The sequence below is a fragment of the Sesamum indicum genome, linkage group LG10 (assembly GCF_026168435.1).
Source record: "Sesamum indicum cultivar Baizhima isolate 11 linkage group LG10, ASM2616843v1, whole genome shotgun sequence".
In the NCBI taxonomy this organism is placed as follows: domain Eukaryota; kingdom Viridiplantae; phylum Streptophyta; class Magnoliopsida; order Lamiales; family Pedaliaceae; genus Sesamum; species Sesamum indicum.
In genome coordinates, this window is record NC_142666.1 from 2,994,945 (window position 1) to 3,014,765 (window position 19,821).

Consider the following 19,821-nt stretch of genomic DNA (forward strand, 5'->3'; position numbering starts at 1 on the left):
TGAGTTAAGACATGTCGAAGATGTAGTTATTTGTTGTCGTAAGTTACAGCTACATTCTCTAAAGTTTGGTATAATTACGAATACTCTTTCATTGTTTAAAAAATTATAAATACTCATTCAAACAGAAAATAATTATGCAGTTCTTAAACGGTCATGTAAAAATTACTATTTTACCCTTTTTTATATAAAATATTTAAAAAAATGAGGGTGTTAAAGTAAATATTCCGTTGAAAATATTAGTTCATAAAAATATTTTGTAAAATTTTAAAAAGTATATAAAATCATAATTTATAATTCAAATCTACAAATTTTGACAGTTTACTATAAAAATTGAATGAAAAATTTTGAGCAAATGAACTCGTTGTTAGATAGACATCTAAATGAAATATATATTTATAATTTTTTAAATAATAAAAAATATTTATATATATATATATATATATATATTGTTGTGAAGTGCTTTTGCGTAAATCTGGTTCATTGATCCAACTTTTCCATCATGAGGTGTCAGAACCTCGATGCTCCGCACCTGTTCTTGATGGACGTGAGGGATGATACGGGAACCATGATAGAATTGTCAGTAAATAATTATGTAATGTGGAAGCCAACACTGGATAATATCCTATTTTGTAAGGACATGTGCATGACCAGGAACATAGTATAGGAATTTTTTATTCACATTTTATTAATGGGATAATTACACTTACATCCTTAAAATTTATTGTAATTATATATAATTTGTTTTAAATTTTTTAATATTTATTTTCATTAAAAAAATAAATTTATTCATTAGTCAAAATTAACTAAATCTGTTAAAATATTAATAGAAAATTGAACCAAAATTCATATTTTTCCTAATCGACTTATTACATGTCAAATAAATTATTTTACGGCCAACTGCGTTTCTACATTTTCAGGAGCTAATGCATAAAAAAAAAATCTATCTTTGCCCTTATAAGGATAGCCTGGTCTATAATAAATTATGAACAAGTCAATTTGAAGTAAATATAGATTTTTTATTTAATTTTTTTAGGGTAATATGCATAAACTCGGAGAATTTGACAAATTGAGGGTTTTGTTTGTTAGAGTTTATAAATGTGAGGAGCATCGACGTAATTTTTTTCAAATAATAGGGAGTCTATATTCAATTATATCAAACTTCTGGGAGTGCAATGTGATTATTCATTTATTAAATTATGTTTAAATCGATGAATTTAAAATTATAAATTTCACATATCTAATAATAATTATAAAAACAAATGATTAAAAACCCTCAAATGTTTAATTTTGAATCATATTTTATTGAGAATTTTACTTTTTTTTTATATCAGTCGTTGAAATACTTTATTCAAATTTTTGTTCTATAATATAAATTTATTAATTCAAATATAATTTATATTTTAGGTTACATTTAATAAATACGGCACAAAAAATATATAATATATTTTTTTTAAAAAAATATTTTATACACATAATATATATATAACAGAAGATGCAATATAATTTGAATTTGAGTTGGATATATTCCACCAAATTTCAGTTACAAACACGTAATATTCTTAAAATTTGGACCGAGTGAGATTTTTGTAGTGGTTAATACACTTTACCCCCTCGATTATACCCTAAATTGCATTTCACTCCATTGAATTAGTAAAATTAGACACTTACCCCCTTTAGTTAGTTAGTTGGACAAAATTGCCCTCACGTCATGCATATTTATATTGCTTATGATGTATTTTGCGTATTTTTCAAACTAAATCAATATTAATTTATTTTTTGTTTGGAAGAAAAAAATATTTTAAATTAATATATGAAAAATAATAATTAATAACTAAATAAATTAAAATTAAAATTAAAATAACAAATGAATATGATAAATACACAACAAATATTAGAGATAAAAAAATATTAATTTGACTACTTGATCTTAAAAAAATATTATATATATATTTTTTAAACTAAATTTTGACAAAGATAATTTTAATAAATCATTTTCGGGAAAAATAAATACCCATACTTTTATTTAATTTTTTAGAAATATATATCTAAAAGATAAAGGTGGTTATAATTTTTACCTAAAAAGTTTGCTTAATTAAATTAAAATAAAAAATAAGAACGGCCTATTTGAGTTCGATATTATTAATTTATAATCGTTCGTTTCTCACTTAATAATTAGTCTTTAAAATGTAAATTAAAAAAGGTAATATACTTTAGATATATTTATTTTAATTAAAGAGAATATAAGGCGTAAAATAGTAAATAATATTTGTGTATTCTATATGTATATAGTGTAAGGGCAGTTTTGTAAAAAATTTTAATTTTAAGATGGTAAATGTTATACATATTAAATTAGGGGGTGAATAAGATATTTGATATAATTGAGGGGGGTAAAATGTATTTTATGTATATTTTTATGTACCTACCCCTCTTACCTCTCTGTCTCTCTCTATGTGGTACTATTCAATCATTTCTCTCTCTGGAATCTCTCTCTCTCTCTCTCTCTGGTAAAAGTACTAAGCGCTGAAAACGAAGCAAAACAGGGAAGGGTTTCCTCTTTCCTCGCTGTTATCACAGGTACTTGCATCTTTTTCAAGTATCTCTCTACTCCAATCATGCGTACGGTGTGTTTTCCGGTGTCAATTTTGCGGTCAAGATCGCGTGATCTGGATTTTGAAATTGGGGGATTGTGAAATTGAACACCTCAGATCATGGTCTTTTTTCTTGGCGTTAACTTGTCTGGATTATGGCCCAGTTTCGATGGCACGGATGAGATTTTTGTAATTTTGGCGGATGAGACTTTCGGAGTCTGCCGATTTGAATTCGAACTGTTCAAGATGCGAAAATGATTGTGGGACATGCAATTGACTGAATTTTGGATTTCCAAGATGAGAATGAATCTTTTATAGATTACTTCACACACACACACACACAAACACACACACACATATATATATATTTATCAGGATTGTATTTAACATCGTACCAAGAAAAAAAAAGGATTGTATTTAATAGATTTGGCTTCTAAACCTTATCATTTTTTCTTTTTTTTTTCTTGGTTGGTTTTTTAGTTGATGGTTGCTTGGTTCACCTCTGACTGACTAGCTTTATTCTTGTAGATTTACTTCATTTAAGCAAGTTCTCATTAGCCTTCGTGCTTTCTGATCATTTGGGAAACATGCTATGGTGTAATGTCTTTGTGCATTGCGCTAAACCCAGAGACCCTTTAAATTTTTTAGGTGGAATTTCGGCTACTCACTTCTTCTTTGGACTGTTTCATTAGCCCCCTCCCTCCTCTGCTTAATTGTGCAGCCTATAGGCTGGAAGGTTATAATTTATACTTTATTTTTATTTTTATTTTTATTTTTCTGGTGAATAACGTGTAGTAGGTCTGTCAAGGACAGAAATGAGAACTGAGAAGCTATAAATGAAATCTTTTGTTTGCCATGTCTTTTTTTCTTTGTTCCCCTTTACCTAGTTGTTGGTTGTTGGGGCGATCTAGGAGCATCTGAATCCACTCAGGCATAGAGGGGCCATCTTTTCCGTAGTAGGTTAAAAATGTTTTTGTTTGTGCTCTTGTTGGATCAAATTCGAGGTCTATTCATAAAGTTTAATACGCAAGTAGCATGATTACATTACATATCAGCATTTCAAAATTTTGTTATGGTCCTGCATGTGGTTCTTTCCTTCCTATATAGTTAAAAATTTGCTATAATTAAGTGGTTCATGAGCTATAATTATTTTGATCTAATCATTCATGCACTATTTGACATAATCAAAGTTCTAATGGATATTGAGCTACTTCGGGTTCTAATTTCATGCTGGAATTTCTGCGAGGTTTATTTCTTAATTTCAATGATTTTGATTTCTTTGCTCTCTTTTTGATGCAGACTTCTTCATCGGTCTGTAGAATGGTGTTGCAGGGATGCAAAAGACGGTTTGAAACCGTTATGGTTAGTGAAGAGAGAGGGGGCAACTTGATAGGTGATAAGCAGTTCATTAATACTGAAGAATCAACCAGTACACTGTTTTCCCCTCTACTTGAGCTGCCTGTCCACATAATATGTGATATTCTTTCAAGGCTTCCTCTGATGAACATACTTCGCTGTAAATGTGTTTGCAAGATGTTTCTCAAACTAGTCAAGGATCCGTATTTCTCTAAAGTACATCTTGCCAGAGCACCTACCTTAACAACTAACCTGGTTCTTCAAGAGAACATTGGGAAATGGGGAGCTCTTCACTTCTTTACATTTGATCTTAGTGAATCGACTTTGTCTTCATGCAGCAGTGCTGACCAAGATACTCCTTCGTATTTAAATCGTGGGCTTCCTATGTTAAGTAAGCTGAATGCAGATTTCAGTTTTCGTACACAACGACTTACTCTTGTTGGTTCATGTAACGGACTACTATGTTTATATTTTGATTCGTCACCAAGGCCTTTCTATGGTATTACCAACCCTATACTTGGCGAATGTATAAAGCTTCCTCAACTAACTTTATCAGCTCCACATTGTACTTATGCCAACCATTCTGGATTTGGTTATAGTCCAAGGACGAAGCAGTACAAGATTATCAGTTTCATGCATCTGACATCTGTTGATCCTCTGAACTCCATAGACTCAAAAAGAATGGTGGCCGATGTACACACACTTGGTTCAGATTCATGGAGAAGGATCGAGAATCCCCCCTGTCCGAACCGAACTTCGTTTGATCCGTTCCTCAATGGCTGTCTTCATTGGATAACCAATAGCAATAGACCTTCTGAGCTTATAACTTCATTTGACCTGGAGAAGGAAAAGTTCAAGGTAGTCCCACCACCAGCGCACTTCAGTGTACAGTATATGAATAAGGTTTCTTGGATCAACATCGGGGTCCTAAGAGACTGTCTCTGCATCTGCTACATTTGCGAGGATGTCGAGTTTGAGGTTTGGGTAATGAGAGAATATGGAGTTAAGGAATCATGGTCAAAAGAATTCAGCATCGACATGAAATTCTACTGTAAGTTGCGAGTCGAGGATTTGCATCGGCCCATTAAGTTGTTTAGCAATGGGGATCTGTGGTTTATATCCAGTTCTGAGTCGCTTGTTTCTTTTAGTCCTCGGAAAAGAACTTTCAGGGAATTGAGGTCAATGGGACCTTGGAAAACTGAGGTTACTGCACATGCGTTGAGCTTCATATCCCTCAAGGATGTAGTGGGAGCGGAAAGCCTGCAAGTGAAGAAGTTACTGATTGGAGGAAGAAGGTTCATACTTGGGATATAGCCTTCGTATCCCTCAAGGATGTGGAGGGAGGGAGGAGAGAAAAGCCTGCATGTGAAGAATTTTTTGGCTTAGAGGAAGAAGGTTCATACTTGTGGTATAGCAATTTCCCTCAAGGATGTGGCGGGAGCGAAAAGCCTGCATGTGAAGAACTTACCGCCTGGAGGGAGAAGGTTCATACTTGGGATATAGCAATTTCTGCGATGTTACGCTGTCATTAGTTTTTTATCTGCTGCTTAAAACCACAATATGTTTGATATAAGCATGAATGATTAAGAAATACTAGCCCAGAATTCTGTGTGTGATTATTGTGGTTCCATTCTTTTGGTGGTCTCATCCTTTTTTGCGCTTTTATTGTCGTTATGCATATTAGGTGCCTTTTCTAGTACAAGAAATGCAGTGTTTATGTTGTCCTTAATTGAAGTTTGAATGCATGTAGTAGGTCTGTCTGGGATTGATGTGCTCTTTGCTCTCCTTGAGCCCATATGTGTCGTGGGATCAGAGTGCCATATTTGTAAGGAAAAATATGCACATTAAGACAGCATTTTTTCACTGCGGAGAGCTACCCAATTTTAGAGAGAGAGAGAGAAGGCAGTGGTGGTGTTCATTGGGGTGCGGGGGTTGACAGACAGTTAGGATTGTTGGGACAAATAAGTCCAAATTGGGACACGTTTGTTGATAGGAGGGATTAGGATGGCACCAGCTTTTCTAAATATACGCACATGTCCTGAACAGGACGGAAGTTTGTCTTCTAAATTTATATTTAATTTTGGAAGAACCATAAAAAATTTTATAATCACTGACGTGTTGTTTGGGTAGCATATAAACTCTTTAAAATATATTTCCAGCAACAAAAAACCTTTCATTGAAAAGTGTAAATAACTTATAAAATCTAAACATAAAGCTACTTAGAAGACTCTAAGAAATCCCATCTTATCTTTAAAGTTTCAACAAACTCCTTAATTTCTTTTATTATATTAAATGATCGTTATTGGCACATTATAAATTCTGTCATCTTATTTTATTAAAATATTTCAAGAGTTTATTTTAAAATAAATATAAAATATTATAAGATCTTTTTAGGCATGTTCTTATTCACGCTTATATAAATTTAAACATTTTAGAAGCTCATATCTAAAAATATGTTACAAGATGTATGGACTTATAACATGTTCTTAATAAGCCAAGCCAAACACCCTCTAGTCACGCAGTTCCTCTTTTTTCTGGGTGGGGGTGCGGAGGGTTCCCCCTCTGTGATTGAGTTTATCTGCTACATCGTCTGCTGAAAATCCAACCATGATCTGCTCTTGTTACACAGTCGTGCCTACTCTTTACATAAGATCTCACAAGAGTTTAATTCTCGAGTTATATATATAGAAAGAGAGAGAGAGAGAAAGAGAGAGATGATCCACAGGAAAAAACACTACTCTTAAATTCTTTTACAAATTTCAGCAGACTGAAGGCAACAAACATGTCTGGGTACATCGTTGACACAGACATGAAATTGGAGAAGACAGAAACATAACCACACTCCATTATTTGGCACCAAGGCGAAGCTCATCTGCACGGTCAACAATAGCATGTAAAAAACATTGGGAGTTAACGGGTTCCTGCAAACAAGACAGCAGAGCTGCATCCAGCCAAATATTTAGAAGAGGAGGAACAAGAGGTCGCACACATTTTATCAACTACTGTATTCCTGCATGGATTTTTATTTTCATCTCAACCGTAAGACAATTGGTTCACCCCTATCATTATTTTATTCAAAACATATGTAAATGACTTTCCAGCGGTCATAAACGGATTAATATGAGTGCTAAGATATAACTAGAGAAGATAAATACACTCATCTCCTGTGTAGAAGAAAAAGCAAGAGCTTTCTCACTGACCCAATATCTAATGAAATAACTGCGTTAAGGTTATATTTATCCCTTGATCTCCCTAGCTGGTCCTTCTAGGGTATATACACCTTAGGATTATTACGTGCCACAACCGCTTCAAGATTACTACATGTCTCAACTGCCTTAAGATGATTGATTTCAATTGACTCCATATTTGCCAACTCAAACACAAGATTATTCTTCACAAGTATATCTTGAGCTTGATCTTGGTATTAATTAGCCATATGCAACAGGATACAATATTTTACCAATTCCATTTCAGTCGTTTAGTGCATATCGTGATAATTGAAATCTAATTCTGCAACAACATTAAGTCGGTTGGACATTAATCCCGATGATGATGATAATGAAGCGCAAAATGAGCCAATGCAAAATGTGGATGAGGAAATAAGAAGACCTCGACGTGGACGCCAAAGACACAATTGTGGAACGGGTGGACATTTTTTACATTTGCAATTGTATAGTTCACAGTATTTTTTACAATTGTATAAAAAAATATACACTATTACATTTATATACTTAATTGTATTTTTTTAAAAAATTAATATTATGATTTTCTGAACTTTAATATGTTGTTAAAAATTGATTTATATAAAATCTAATTAAACAAAAATTGAAAAAAATAAAATTGGAACCACGGCTTGAGCATTTTTTTTGGAAATTCTTTTTTTTTTTATTCGAGTCACGGGTTGTATCCGCGACTCGTTATATTTATATTATATAATTTAGGATTAAATACAATTTTAGTCCCCTAACTTCAGGCAATTATTGTTTAAGTCCCGTAACTTACTAGGGTTCCATTTGCGTCCTCTATAACTTAAAAAAGCTTAAAACTGAGCTTTTTTAAGTTATAGAAGACTAAAATGGAACCTTAGTAAGTTACGGGACTAAAACGAAAATTACCTGAAGTTAGGGGACTAAAATTACCTTAATCCTATAATTTATTTATTTTTTAATAATAAAAAAATAATTAACCACCCTATTTCTCCTTACTCACAGAGGGGACTGCATTCAAGCTATCCAAGGCCCTAAGACCTCTACCCGTCCCTCGCCATGTTTGCTTTGATCATGTGTAGTGGAAGCTATAGTTATATCCCATATATCCATGCTAAAGTTTACTCACAAACTTACAGGCTAGGAGTGGTTTTTGTGGAAATAACTAGAATAAATATTTATTTCTCAACCAATCTCATATGAAGTGAAATTTGAAATCTCTTCCCATTTAAAGCCCAGAGGTACTATCTAACTGGGTCTTGACAACAACTATCCAGCCAACTTTCAGGTGGATATCTGTACAAAACATATCAGCCAAGAACCCAGAAAGAGATAACTGATATCTATGTGCAAGGGCGTCTTTCCCACATTCATCTCACTTCGCACAAAGTTATTCAAACCTCATTGGCGGGCTATTATGCTCTTTTTTTACCACCATGGAAACTCAAATTAGGGCCTGAACATTGTCAGTGGAATTTATCTGCTAACAGTGTTAATAGATGCTTCAAAGATTTCAACCTGGTCTCTCATTTCACTGCCATCAAGCAACATCAACCGTCTGTTTATGATTAGCTGAATTTCTCTTTTATCTTTGCCACATTATACAATCAATTTGCATTCTACGCTCAACCATCCCACTCACAGGGAAAAAAAAAAAAAAAAAAAAAACAGAATGCAATTAAATGGAAAACGCACCTAAATGGGCGTCATCAAGGCACCCATTTGCCGTATAATAAACCACCCGCACTTCAAGACAACAAAAACCCTAATTCAGAAAAACGGCAGAAAAAGATAATGCATGACGAATCAAAACACCACATCAGGTAAAACCAAAACAAACACACATTCAAATGCTCACTTTTTTTTTTTTTCCATCTAAAAGAACCACCGAAAAACCCCGAAAAATACCGAAATGCTACACATTCAAGGGCATGTTGAAATAAGAACCTGACCTTACACAATTAGGGGAAGTCGCCATTGGATCAATGAGAAGCAGAAGATGTGGAGTGAGCATGAGATTTGGGGGCGGCATAAATCTTATTGTAGGCGGTTTCGCCGACGAGGTAGATGCCGAAAGCGACGAGAGCGATGCCGAGGCCGGGAGTGGCGTGGCGCCACTGGTTGGTGAGCATGGGGTGCTTCCGCCACTCATCCCGCCGCCGAAAGAACTCTCCTGTTGGTCCCAGTGGTTTCGCCATTAACGCAGCTTCTCCTTCTTCAGATCTCTCTCTCTCTCTCTCCGTCTCTCTTGTTTGAGATGAGAATGAAATGGAGCTGTTATTGACAACGGCATGTTCATTGTTGGAATTTGTATATGGGCCAGACTGTTTGTAAGAGAATTTGGGCTTTGGTTTAATGGGCTGGGCCTAGAAAAGGCCTCAAGAATAAAAACCTTCTTTTGGGCCCCAACTCTTTTACATCATTCTTTTTTTTAAAAAAATAATAATAAAATAGTTAGGTGCAATTAAACTAAAAAAAAAATAAATAAATAAATAAATACTAAAAAATATTCATTCTCATTAAAGTTCATTAAGACATTATTGAACTTGGTCGATATAGATCCGCAACATAGTAAAAAGCAAAGAATACTGTCCACTGAATTCAGCATCATACTCTTATGAATTCTACAATTTCAGTGAAACTCGAACTCGTGATATTTAAATAAAAAATATTCAGATCAGTCAGTATTATTCACTATAACTATATATTTATGAAAATAATTTAGTAAATTGTTTCGTTCTTGACGGGCAAAAGACTTCCCCACTCTCCACCTTCTAAAAAAAATTAATGCAAATCGTAGCAAGGTTTTATATATTTATATATATGGTAGAATTTCATGTGAAAAATAAATAAACTTAATTAAATTTCAAAATTTGCTAATGCTACTTGTAAAAGTAATATTGACTCATCCAACAAGTCAAAATGCTTCCTTTGCAATTTGATGATTTGCATTCTTCTCTTTACAATTTTCAATTGAAAAGCTCTCCATCACAGCATCAAGGGAAAAGGGCAAGACCCTCCCAATCTTTAGGTTTTCCTGGTGAATGTTTCCTCTATCAACCCTAATTTCAAGATTCAACAATTTCAAACAAACACTGTTTAATACAGTATAATTCTTAGCAAGTCCCAAGATTTCCATCGCATAAATACATACCCCACATAATTAATAATTATGATATTTCAGAACGCAAAAAGAAAGTAAATAAATAAAAAAATAAAATTGCCCCCAATTTACTTTTTATTGGATGGACCTACAAAAATGCAGAGGTCCAAGTGTAATAACTTTACATCATTATATTTATATCCTTCAATGAGTCCTATCATATTTATAGGACAAACAAATGACTTTGCTCAAGCCCACAAGTGCATGAAGTATTTCCTAGTAAGAGTAAGATCAAGAACTGTCTGAAACTCAAGAACCTGAATGTCCTTTTCTATCATCTGTTGTATCTGCTGTCTGTCCTCCTTGATTTTGCGCACTCTCCGAACCACGAGAACCGACCGCTTCTGCGCGAACGCAGAGGAGTGCCTTGTTTAGCCTGGTTTTGTAGCACGAATGTTTAAGGATTTGTCTTATAGAAACTGATTTATTGCATGCAGACATTATAAGGAATGAAAGAGGTTATTACCTTTCCCCGTCTTTGAGGTCTGGTGTTGTTCCAACAGAACATCCCGCTGCAACCTCCGGCCCCCGATCCAGACTCATATCCCCTGTAAGAAAGTGAAGACAAGGATGTTAATGTTTTTGATAGAGCAAGAGTTGTTGCTAAAGTGACATCGTCTTCCCGTTCTGACAAACATGCATTACTGTTGAAATGTTTGATGTCGTTATGTAGTAATGTTCTTAAGCGACACCGTTAGAGAATAAGGTAAACAAGCAATTGTTCAAAGAATACAAGCAAAATTAGCGATAATAAATAAGAGTAACTACAACTAGACAATAATGGGACCCACACAAATTTTCATTTTCTGATATTTGGAGGAATATCATGATTGTCGTCATACGCCCCTACCAAAACTATTGTGCACTTTCTAGTGATTCAGTATTGTAAAGATGATCAATCAACCATATCATGATATCTACAGTTTCGATAGTGTAAGTATAAGACACTGTAGCAATCCACACAGACTTGTTAACTTGCACATAGTGGACATGTTGCATGTTGTCTTGAAATAATTAGGTTGGGACTTACATGTTTTCTTTGCTGAAATTGCTCGCGAAGCTGCTGTTATGCAACAAGCTTGGGGAGATGGGGTAATGATCAATCCTCCTGCCAATTTGGTCCTTCTGAGGCACCGCTCCATCGCTAATTTTCAGTGCTTTGATTTCATGATTTAACTCATCCTCCCAGTGTTGCACCGAGACATCAGTAGAATTCATTGCCTCCAATTGATTTGGAGGGTACGTGCTGTCCTGTGGCAGGACTTGATTCCGTTCAGGTTTCAGATGGCTCATCGATCCAGGAGTGCCCTTTTCCATTGCCTGCAACCACGCAGTTTCTAGTCTCTGCTCGTGGATGATGGACTCAATTCTCTTCACGGGAATTCCCGACTTGTTCTCCTTTGAAGCGCTCATGGTTGGATTTCCAGCTATGGAATCGAAAGGTTTCATTTGATGACTCCCATATATGTTGAAGCTTCCTGTTGACAACTTCGACGGCTCCTGATGGAAGTTGAGATCACAATTACTCACAGCTACGTTCAAGCGTGTTGATTTGTTTTCCAGGTTCGTTGCAGTGCTTTTGTCTGTCTGCTTCTGAAGCAAGGTGTCAGGTAGAATGATTATCTTAACATCCACATTCCGTTGTAAAACCATTTCGAATGAGTTAGTGATGCTGCTGAGAAAACCCTCTGCGCGAGTTTTAATATTTCTATCCCCAAATGCAACATGAGCTACAAAACCTCCTGCAAATGGAAGTTGCAAATTCAGGACTAAAAAGAGCTTGATTGAACATGTTTTGAGAAAGACAACACCTCATTATCATGCCGTTTAAGATTGTTCTCATCAGACCATACTATCCAAGATTCATTCTACATATTAACCTAGAAATGTCAGTCGAGCCGCAGTTACTTGTAAGAATGATGCATGATCCCATTCAAGTCTGAAAATTATCTTTCTTGTACAAATCTTAACTGATATTGCAAGGGTAAGAGGGTTCTGAAAATTCAACATACGTGAAAAGGCACATGCAGAGATTATAATATTGCTTACTGTTAAACTCGAATGAAAAAGAAACAGGAGTAGCACAGTTCTGAATGTATCTCGGTTTTCTTTGTTGATAATGTTTTTACCTTTAGCTTCACATATTGACACAAGCCTTCCATGAGCATGAAGAAGTTGCCTCAGTGTCTTGGAATGGCACTTTTCAATGCACTGAAGCCAGATGTTAGTCAACATCTTTGAGTTCACGCATCTTGAAGCAATTCTCCCCCCGTTTCCATCACCTTGTGAGGCTGTCAGTGCTTCGCTATTGATAAATTGGCTTTGATTGGGATTGGGATTGAAACTGGAGGCTTCAGTCTGTTGGACGGGATTATCTTTGCTCGTCGAGTTCCGGTGAGCCACTCTTGGAAAGGATTTGGAGGGTGAAGCTGATTTTTCAGGTTCCAACTGAGAATCAGTTCTTTGCTTCTGGGCAGTAGATTCTCTAAGCCTAATTACATGGTCCTCGTCGGTTGCCTTGGAGCTCTGTCGCCGACTACTGCCAGAGTGGGTTCGATCCAGTGAAGCCACAGAACCTAACTGTAAAAGGGTTGCTGTAAACCATGTTGAACGTTCACTCGCAACTCTCAGGTGCTTCTCTGCCTCAGAGAGAAGGGTCAATGCATGCTTCAGTCTGTCTAATTCTCTTTCGGACACTGAAAAAAAAAATCATTCAGTTACTTAGAAGAATTACCTCAACGTGTTACCCAATGAGACTGGAACTTCACATACCAATGATATGTTTATAGGATAGAACACATGGTGTACCATAAATCAAAACATAACATAGTGACACTTACAGTTTCTTCCCCCGAAGAAAGAATCAGGCTTGCCGTCAACATTTGGGTAAGTTCCAGCAATAATATCTACGATGAGGGTCGCCATCTGAGACATTAGAACTATTGGATCCACTCCTGAATCCATCAATTCTCTAGCTCTTATTACTGTTTCCGTCGCATTTGAAGACATGGCTAACTCCAGCAGGTCGAGTAATTTCTCGTCTGAAACAACCCCTATCTACAGAAAGAAAGTATCATAATTTGGTAGGTTCAACCAACACTATTAAAAATGACACGAATCAACAACAATGAGCTGCCATGTCATTTTTTCACTGTCATCTGAGAATGATTTACTTCATTTTGAAAATTCGAGTGCAGGGGTAATTAAAGGGTTAAGAACATGAGTGAAAAATGTTTCAAATAGAAGAATATAAAGAAGAAAGGTTTGCTTAAACTCACAAGCTCATTCACCAAGGAGATGGTGATTCTTTTTCCAAACAGACTCAGCTGGTCTAACATGGTTTCTGCATCTCGTAGAGAACCATCTGCATTCGAAGCAATCAGCTCTAATGCATCTGACTCAACATCCATGTTCTCATCATCGGCAATCTTACTTAACCGTGCAACAATGTCGCCATTGCTGATTTTGTTGAAAAGTTGCTTCTGACATCGCGACAATATAGTCCGTGGCACATTGTCAATGTCGGTGGTTATAAGTATGAAAACGACATGCGGCAACGGCTTCTCAAGAAGTTGAAGAAATGTCAGCCACGTCTTCGAGGGCAATAAATGGCATTCGTTAACAACAAAAACCCTGAACAACGAAGGGGCCGATGGATGAACCACTGATAGGCTTTTCAAGAGAATTTTGATTTTGCCAACTCCCTTTTTATTGGAACCATCTACTTCTCTAAGACACGTGCTCTTGCCAGAGATGAAATCAGCACATTCCCTGCAGACCCCACAGGGTTTTGTGTCTTCAGTGGCAAGGCAATTCAAAGCAGCAGCAAAAATTCTTGCTGAAGAAGTCTTTCCTGTTCCACGCGGACCTTGGAAAAGATAAACAGGGGCAATTCTTCCTCTTGAGACTGCAGTCATAAGAGATTGAACAACTATATTCTGCCCAACAAGCTCATCGAAGAACATTGGCCTATATTTGTGGCTTAGGCTCCTGGCATTTTCAGGAGAACTTTCGTCATGTACTTCCCCATTAAGAGCTACTAGCTCTAGACCTTCTTGGCTCCGACAACTTGACCACCTCCTTCCATCCAACCGACTCAAAGCCTCCAAATCAAGCTCTTCAAAATTTGTGGAGAGCTCGTCGTCGCTGTTGCCACTGCCCATGGATGATCCTCCTTGGCCATTAGCACTGTTGGTAAGAAGAGGCACGAGACTTTGACCCCCTGTCCTAGAACCCAATCTCCTTTTGTTGGATACCAAAGATGAGCGATGATGTCTTCTTTGATGCACAGACTGGCTTCCACAAAAAATGCTGCTTCCTCTCCTTCTCAAAGTATCAGAAAGAGACGGGGAACAACAACTCCGATATCCTACCCTGGACTTTGGTGTCGACCTTCTTGACCAATAACAAGGAATTCCACATCCATGTCGCCCAGGCAAATCCAACTGGTCTTCCACCTCATCATCTGCGTCGTTAAATGATCCTGTGGCCGCATCCCAAGATTCAACCATACTCGGTTTCCTAGCACCATACTTATTGTAAGAGCTCGTCGACAATGCTGGTGTGCTATATGATATAGAGTCATCCTCTTTCTGTTCACTCCTCAACAACTTTGTTGATGAATTAGGCCAACCCTTATTTTTTAGCCTTGCAAGCAACGGCGAAAGTGCAGAGGCCCTCCTCAAATCCTCAGAATTACAGTAATCTTCAGTATCATCAGATTGATCAACCAAATCTTCCCTTCCTAAAACTAAACCGGGCAAACCCTCAACGACATCTTTCGCGCATCTACTCAGTATGATGTGCTTTTGCAACTTTTCTTTGTGATGCCTCAGACTAGCATTAGAACAATTACTCCTCCTCGACTTTTTCTTAATCGTGCGCCGAATGGATGGAGTAAAATCTGTGTTTCTACACTTAAAGATGGCTGAAGAATACTTCTCACTCAAATAAGTATCACTCTTTGAATCATTTTCACCACCATTCCTTGCATCACTCAAGCTATCCACATCCACACTCTCATCGTGAGACGAATACGACCCGTCATCCTTAATATTCTCAACATCATCCTCACCAATCTGCTTACTTCTTTCACTCTCGGATTTCTGACTCCTCCAATTATACAAAAACACCCTCCTCTCTTTCTCTTTCGCAATCAAATTGCCCTTCTCAGTACCTACATTACCACTACCATAATTTTTACTATTACTTGGGACTTGCAAAAACTGTTCAGATGAAGAAACAACAGAATTACCATCAACCTGGCCATTCTTGTGGTGATGCACATAATGATGCTTGCTGAGGGATCTCGCCGAATTCAGCGGTGACCGCCACGTCGAGGAGGTGCCGGGGTCCCTCAACACTCTAGCCGCCTTCCGTATTTGTGTCAATTCTTTCTTCAAATGTAGGTTGCTTGGATCAATATTCCCACCGCCGCCAGCCACCATTCCTCCTCCTCCTCGACCACCGCCACCCCCCATTTCTGTTGACATCATTTAACTATCGCCCGCCACTCTAAACCAAAAACCACCACCACCACCACAAACAAAACAGTATAATCACATACAATAACTCACCACCCACATTTCTCTCTCTCCCCCCTCTCTCTCTTCAAAACAATGAAAAATCAGACAATGTGTTCAAGAAAAACAAATGGGCTGTCTAAAATGGAATTAAACCACAGATCTGACAAACTTTACTACACTTTTCTTGCATACAACTTATTTCCTCAACCGCCATTAATAAGGGGTGGGCTGAAATTAAGAATGTACAGCTGGGAGCTTAAAACTAGCCAGTAGCATGGTCAGATGAGGGGGGAGAAAGAGGGTGGGGGGAGGGGGGTAGTAGGTAATGGTTCAAAGCAATGAATGAGGAAAGGAAAGATTTACTGCTACAACAACTGCAAGAATTGAGGGTTTTAATGTAGAAAGAGAGATTAAAGGCTTTTCTTGATCGTTGAAATCGAAGAAAATTAGTAGAAAAAAGTGGTTTTTTTTCCCTCCTTGGAAGAGTGAAGTGAAGGGAAGGCCCCGCCCGGGACACACGATTTTGAGGCTCCAGAGATTCTCTTGTAATGAGTGTGGATTTTCTTTCTTTCTTTGTCTGAGATTTTCTTCTCCATTTGTTGTCTTTCTTTCCAATTCTTGAAAAAATTCTTAGTCCAATCAAAAACTGTAATATAATATGATTCGATATTTTTTTAAATTATATATCAATCACATTATAAATATATTATATTTATTACATAATTAATTTAAATTCGACTAAACCCGATCTTACTTAAAATTTCACAGCATTCCATACCAAACACACACTCTTTCACCTTTTCCTTCTTTTGGAAACTGTTGAATTGGTGAGTAGTGTTGGTATTTCCATTGATACACTCATCACTCATTTATTGAACCTTTCTTTTTCAAATTCTGTTAACCCATCATTTTCAAATTCTCCATTATTATTATTTATTTTTTCAATTGATTGCATCATTTAATATATTTTTTAAAACTAATTTTATATATCAATAGTTCAAATCAGCTCAACCAATAAAATTTAAACAAGAGAAAGAAATAAGAAACTACTATAAAAAATTTAAAAAAAAATTACAATGAGCTTATCTGATATTTGACATAATTACAAATACTCATTATTATTTGAAAATTTATTAATATCCCGTTGATTTTAACGATCGTCTAACAATTAATCCAATTCATAAGTCTTTTTTAAGTTTTCATCTAATTTTCATGGTGGACTGAATAAAAATAAACTTATGGACTATAAATTATAATTTTATTTATTTCTTAAAATTTTCACGTACTAAGTGGATAATTTTCTTTGACAATGTTTCAAATTTCCATGCATATCGTTCGTAGATACAATAAAGGTAAAGTTGGTAATTTCATATATATATTCAAGAACTACATAATTTCATCAAACATTACGTCATATTTATAATTTTTTAAGTAACGTTAGGATATTCATAATTATGTTAAACTTTAAAAAAGTCCCAAAAATAAACATACAGTAACATCCATAAAACTTGTATCCTTATTATTTTTTTTATATTAGTTTTTTATTTTTTCTGTCGTTTAAATGTATTTGTTGATTTTTTTTTTTATATTTTATAAACTGTGAATATACATTTTGAATTTTCTGTTATAGCTTTGTATTTTTTACTGACGAACTCATTTACTGAAAAAATTCCAAACTTTTTACCATTCATTTTCAATTTTTCTATTATTATTATTATTATTATTTTTTCCTTCCATAAATTGAACGATAGAATTCTATACTAATAAGCACATGTCATAAATGCATGTCATTTATATGTATTAATTAATAATATTGCACGTTATATTTAATTGAATTTTCTATTTCAGATATTACTATAATTTTATTTTATTTAATATACATGTATAAAATATTTATTTAAAACAATAGATCATGTTATTTTTGTAACGTAAAGAATACATGTTAAATAAAAAAAATGCGATTTACCCTCATGTGATATGAAAAACGAACGAAAAAATCTTATAAAAAATAAAAATAGCAAATTATCCCCTGGGCTACATTTCAATTGAAAATTTTGAATTGAGTATAATTACATTATCACCAATATGCTAATCAATAATTACTATTAAAGTAGAACGATAACTATTATTAAAATAGAATAATAATTCACATGTTGGTACGATTTGGACCGGTCATGGAGTCATACCTTCATCAAGTAAATTAAACCTCATTGGAACTCCCATTACGTTTCGCATAATTTCAAGAATAAATTATAATGGATTTTCTTGAAATTTATTATAATTGTAAACAGCTCATCGTTATTTGAAAAATTATAAACACTCCCCTGAAATTAACGGTCATCTAACAAACTCTCCTTTGTGTCAGCCCATTATATGGGATATTTGTTATATGACAGTGAAATCTATGGAGGGATTTGTAATTTTTCAAACAACGAAGGGGTATTTAAAATTATGACAAACTTCATATGAGCCCTTTATAATATACTGTAATTACAAATACTTCATCGTTGTTGGAAAATTACAAATACTCCTCTTAATTTTACCATCCGTCTAACAACAAATCCATTCTGTTAATCCATGTTATGTTTCCATTTATTTTTTTTAGTGAGCTGATTACAATATCTTTTTGAATTATAAATTGTAATTTAATATATTTTCTAGAACTTTTAAAAATACTTTAATGAACTAATGCACCATATAAATTATTTACTTTATTTTCCTTTATATTTTTTAAAATATTTAAAAAATATTAATAAGGATAAATTAGTAATTTATACCTCACTGTCTAAAGATTATATATTATTTTTTATTTAAAAAAATATTTACGTAAAACGTGATAAGAGGAAACTGAAATTTACCCTTTTTAAAGAGAGAAGTGTTAGTGTAAATTGTAAAATAATAATGGGAAAGAATGATGATTTGAAGGGATAGGATTCTCTTCTTTTAATGTGTCATGTGTGTGATGTGCCAATTACTTATCACGAGGACTAAGTAGTGATTAGGATTCCCACCATTTAATAATTAATATAGAGATTTTTACACTTTTATTCCCCAAAGTTTGAATTAATTATATGTAAATTTTATATGATTTGGAAAATTATATCGAACACTTTTGAGGTTTGTTTACGTTTAATAAATAAGTTCATTCGTTAATCAAAATTCACCGAACTTATTGATATTAAGAAATCATAAAAAAAATTTATATTTATCCTCGATTAACTTATTACTGACTTATAGCAGGTCAAATAAATCTGTTTATGATCAAATTACGCTCATATGTCTCTACGCATTAATGCATGTGAGAGAGTATATCTTTATCGTTATAAGGGTAGTTTAGTTCGAAACAAAATTGTTCAACCTGTTATAAGTCAGTTTTAAGTCAATCAAAGGTAAATATCAATTTTTCATTAAGATTTTTTGTTAATATCAGCAAATTTAGTGAATTTTGATTAATGGAGAAACTTGTTTGTTAGACGGATGCAAACCTCAAGGGTACTAGATGTAATTTCCCAAACTATATAGGATTTATATATAATTACATCAAACATCAGGGGAGAGAGTGTGATTATCCATTTAATATATGTTAGATAAAATAAAATTTGTACATGATTCTCCATCACTTCCATTTATTTTATTCTATCTAATGATATGATATGATATGATGTTTCCATAATTATTTATTTTTATTTTGAAATTATAACATAATTATGTTTACACTAATTATGCATTAATGGCAATTTGAGAATCACCAATGTCTAATCTTCAAGATTAATTAATCTTCTATAAATATATGGTCCAAATGATTTTTTTTTTCATTTTCTTATTCATATAAATAATGGGGGATATATATAATTATTATATATTTCAAATGACTCCATATTGAATAGGGATGATTCCACTCCTCTTATTAAGTGTAAATATATGTACGCCTCCCCTGTAGTTTAAAAAATTATATTTAGTACCTGCGACGTTTGCTTTCGTCT

The 19,821-nt window shown here is 34.5% G+C and overlaps 2 protein-coding genes and 1 pseudogene across 7 annotated transcripts; 1 reads left to right on the top strand and 2 right to left on the bottom strand.

Moving 5' to 3' along the window:
• The first annotated feature begins 2,440 nt into the window (after positions 1-2,440).
• LOC105172496 (F-box protein At3g07870) lies at positions 2,441-5,591 on the top strand. 2 transcript variants are annotated; one of them, XM_011093946.3, is made up of 2 exons: positions 2,441-2,574; positions 3,888-5,591. In XM_011093946.3, the coding sequence occupies exon 2, from the start codon at positions 3,909-3,911 to the stop codon at positions 5,256-5,258; it is 1,350 nt and encodes a 449-aa protein (XP_011092248.1). In that variant the 5' UTR covers positions 2,441-2,574; positions 3,888-3,908; the 3' UTR covers positions 5,259-5,591. The 2 variants fall into 2 exon arrangements, with proteins under 2 accessions (XP_011092248.1, XP_088742407.1); XM_088886281.1 differs by lacking the exon at positions 2,441-2,574 and adding an exon at positions 2,584-3,324.
• Positions 5,592-6,596: 1,005 nt separating this feature from the next.
• LOC110012671 (NADH dehydrogenase [ubiquinone] 1 beta subcomplex subunit 3-B pseudogene) lies at positions 6,597-9,434 on the bottom strand (annotated as a pseudogene). 4 transcript variants are annotated; one of them, XR_016067737.1, is made up of 3 exons: positions 9,103-9,433; positions 8,846-8,896; positions 6,597-6,816 (listed from the first exon to the last, which is right to left on the bottom strand). The product of XR_016067737.1 is annotated as an NADH dehydrogenase [ubiquinone] 1 beta subcomplex subunit 3-B pseudogene, transcript variant X2 (transcript). The 4 variants fall into 4 exon arrangements; XR_016067738.1 differs by having other exon boundaries at positions 8,846-8,915; XR_016067739.1 differs by lacking the exon at positions 8,846-8,896 and having other exon boundaries at positions 6,597-6,885; positions 9,103-9,434.
• Positions 9,435-10,370: 936 nt separating this feature from the next.
• Positions 10,371-16,396, bottom strand: LOC105172495 (protein STICHEL). The gene is made up of 6 exons (XM_011093943.3): positions 13,592-16,396; positions 13,154-13,370; positions 12,443-13,009; positions 11,344-12,055; positions 10,780-10,861; positions 10,371-10,689 (listed from the first exon to the last, which is right to left on the bottom strand). Exons 1-6 carry the CDS (start codon positions 15,806-15,808, stop codon positions 10,588-10,590), a joined length of 3,897 nt encoding a protein of 1,298 aa, XP_011092245.1. The 5' UTR covers positions 15,809-16,396; the 3' UTR covers positions 10,371-10,587.
• Between the last annotated feature and the right edge of the window lie 3,425 nt (positions 16,397-19,821).

Coding starts and splice junctions, on each gene's coding strand:
- LOC105172496 (XM_011093946.3), top strand. CDS start 3,909: ATGGTGTTGCAGGGATGCAAAAGACGGTTTGAAACCGTTATGGTTAGT.
- LOC105172495 (XM_011093943.3), bottom strand. CDS start 15,808: ATGATGTCAACAGAAATGGGGGGTGGCGGTGGTCGAGGAGGAGGAGGA. Junction 12,056..12,442: donor GTCAATATGTGAAGCTAAAG/GTAAAAACATTA, acceptor TTCCATTTGCAG/GAGGTTTTGTAGCTCATGTT. Junction 10,690..10,779: donor GACCTCAAAGACGGGGAAAG/GTAATAACCTCT, acceptor CTACAAAACCAG/GCTAAACAAGGCACTCCTCT.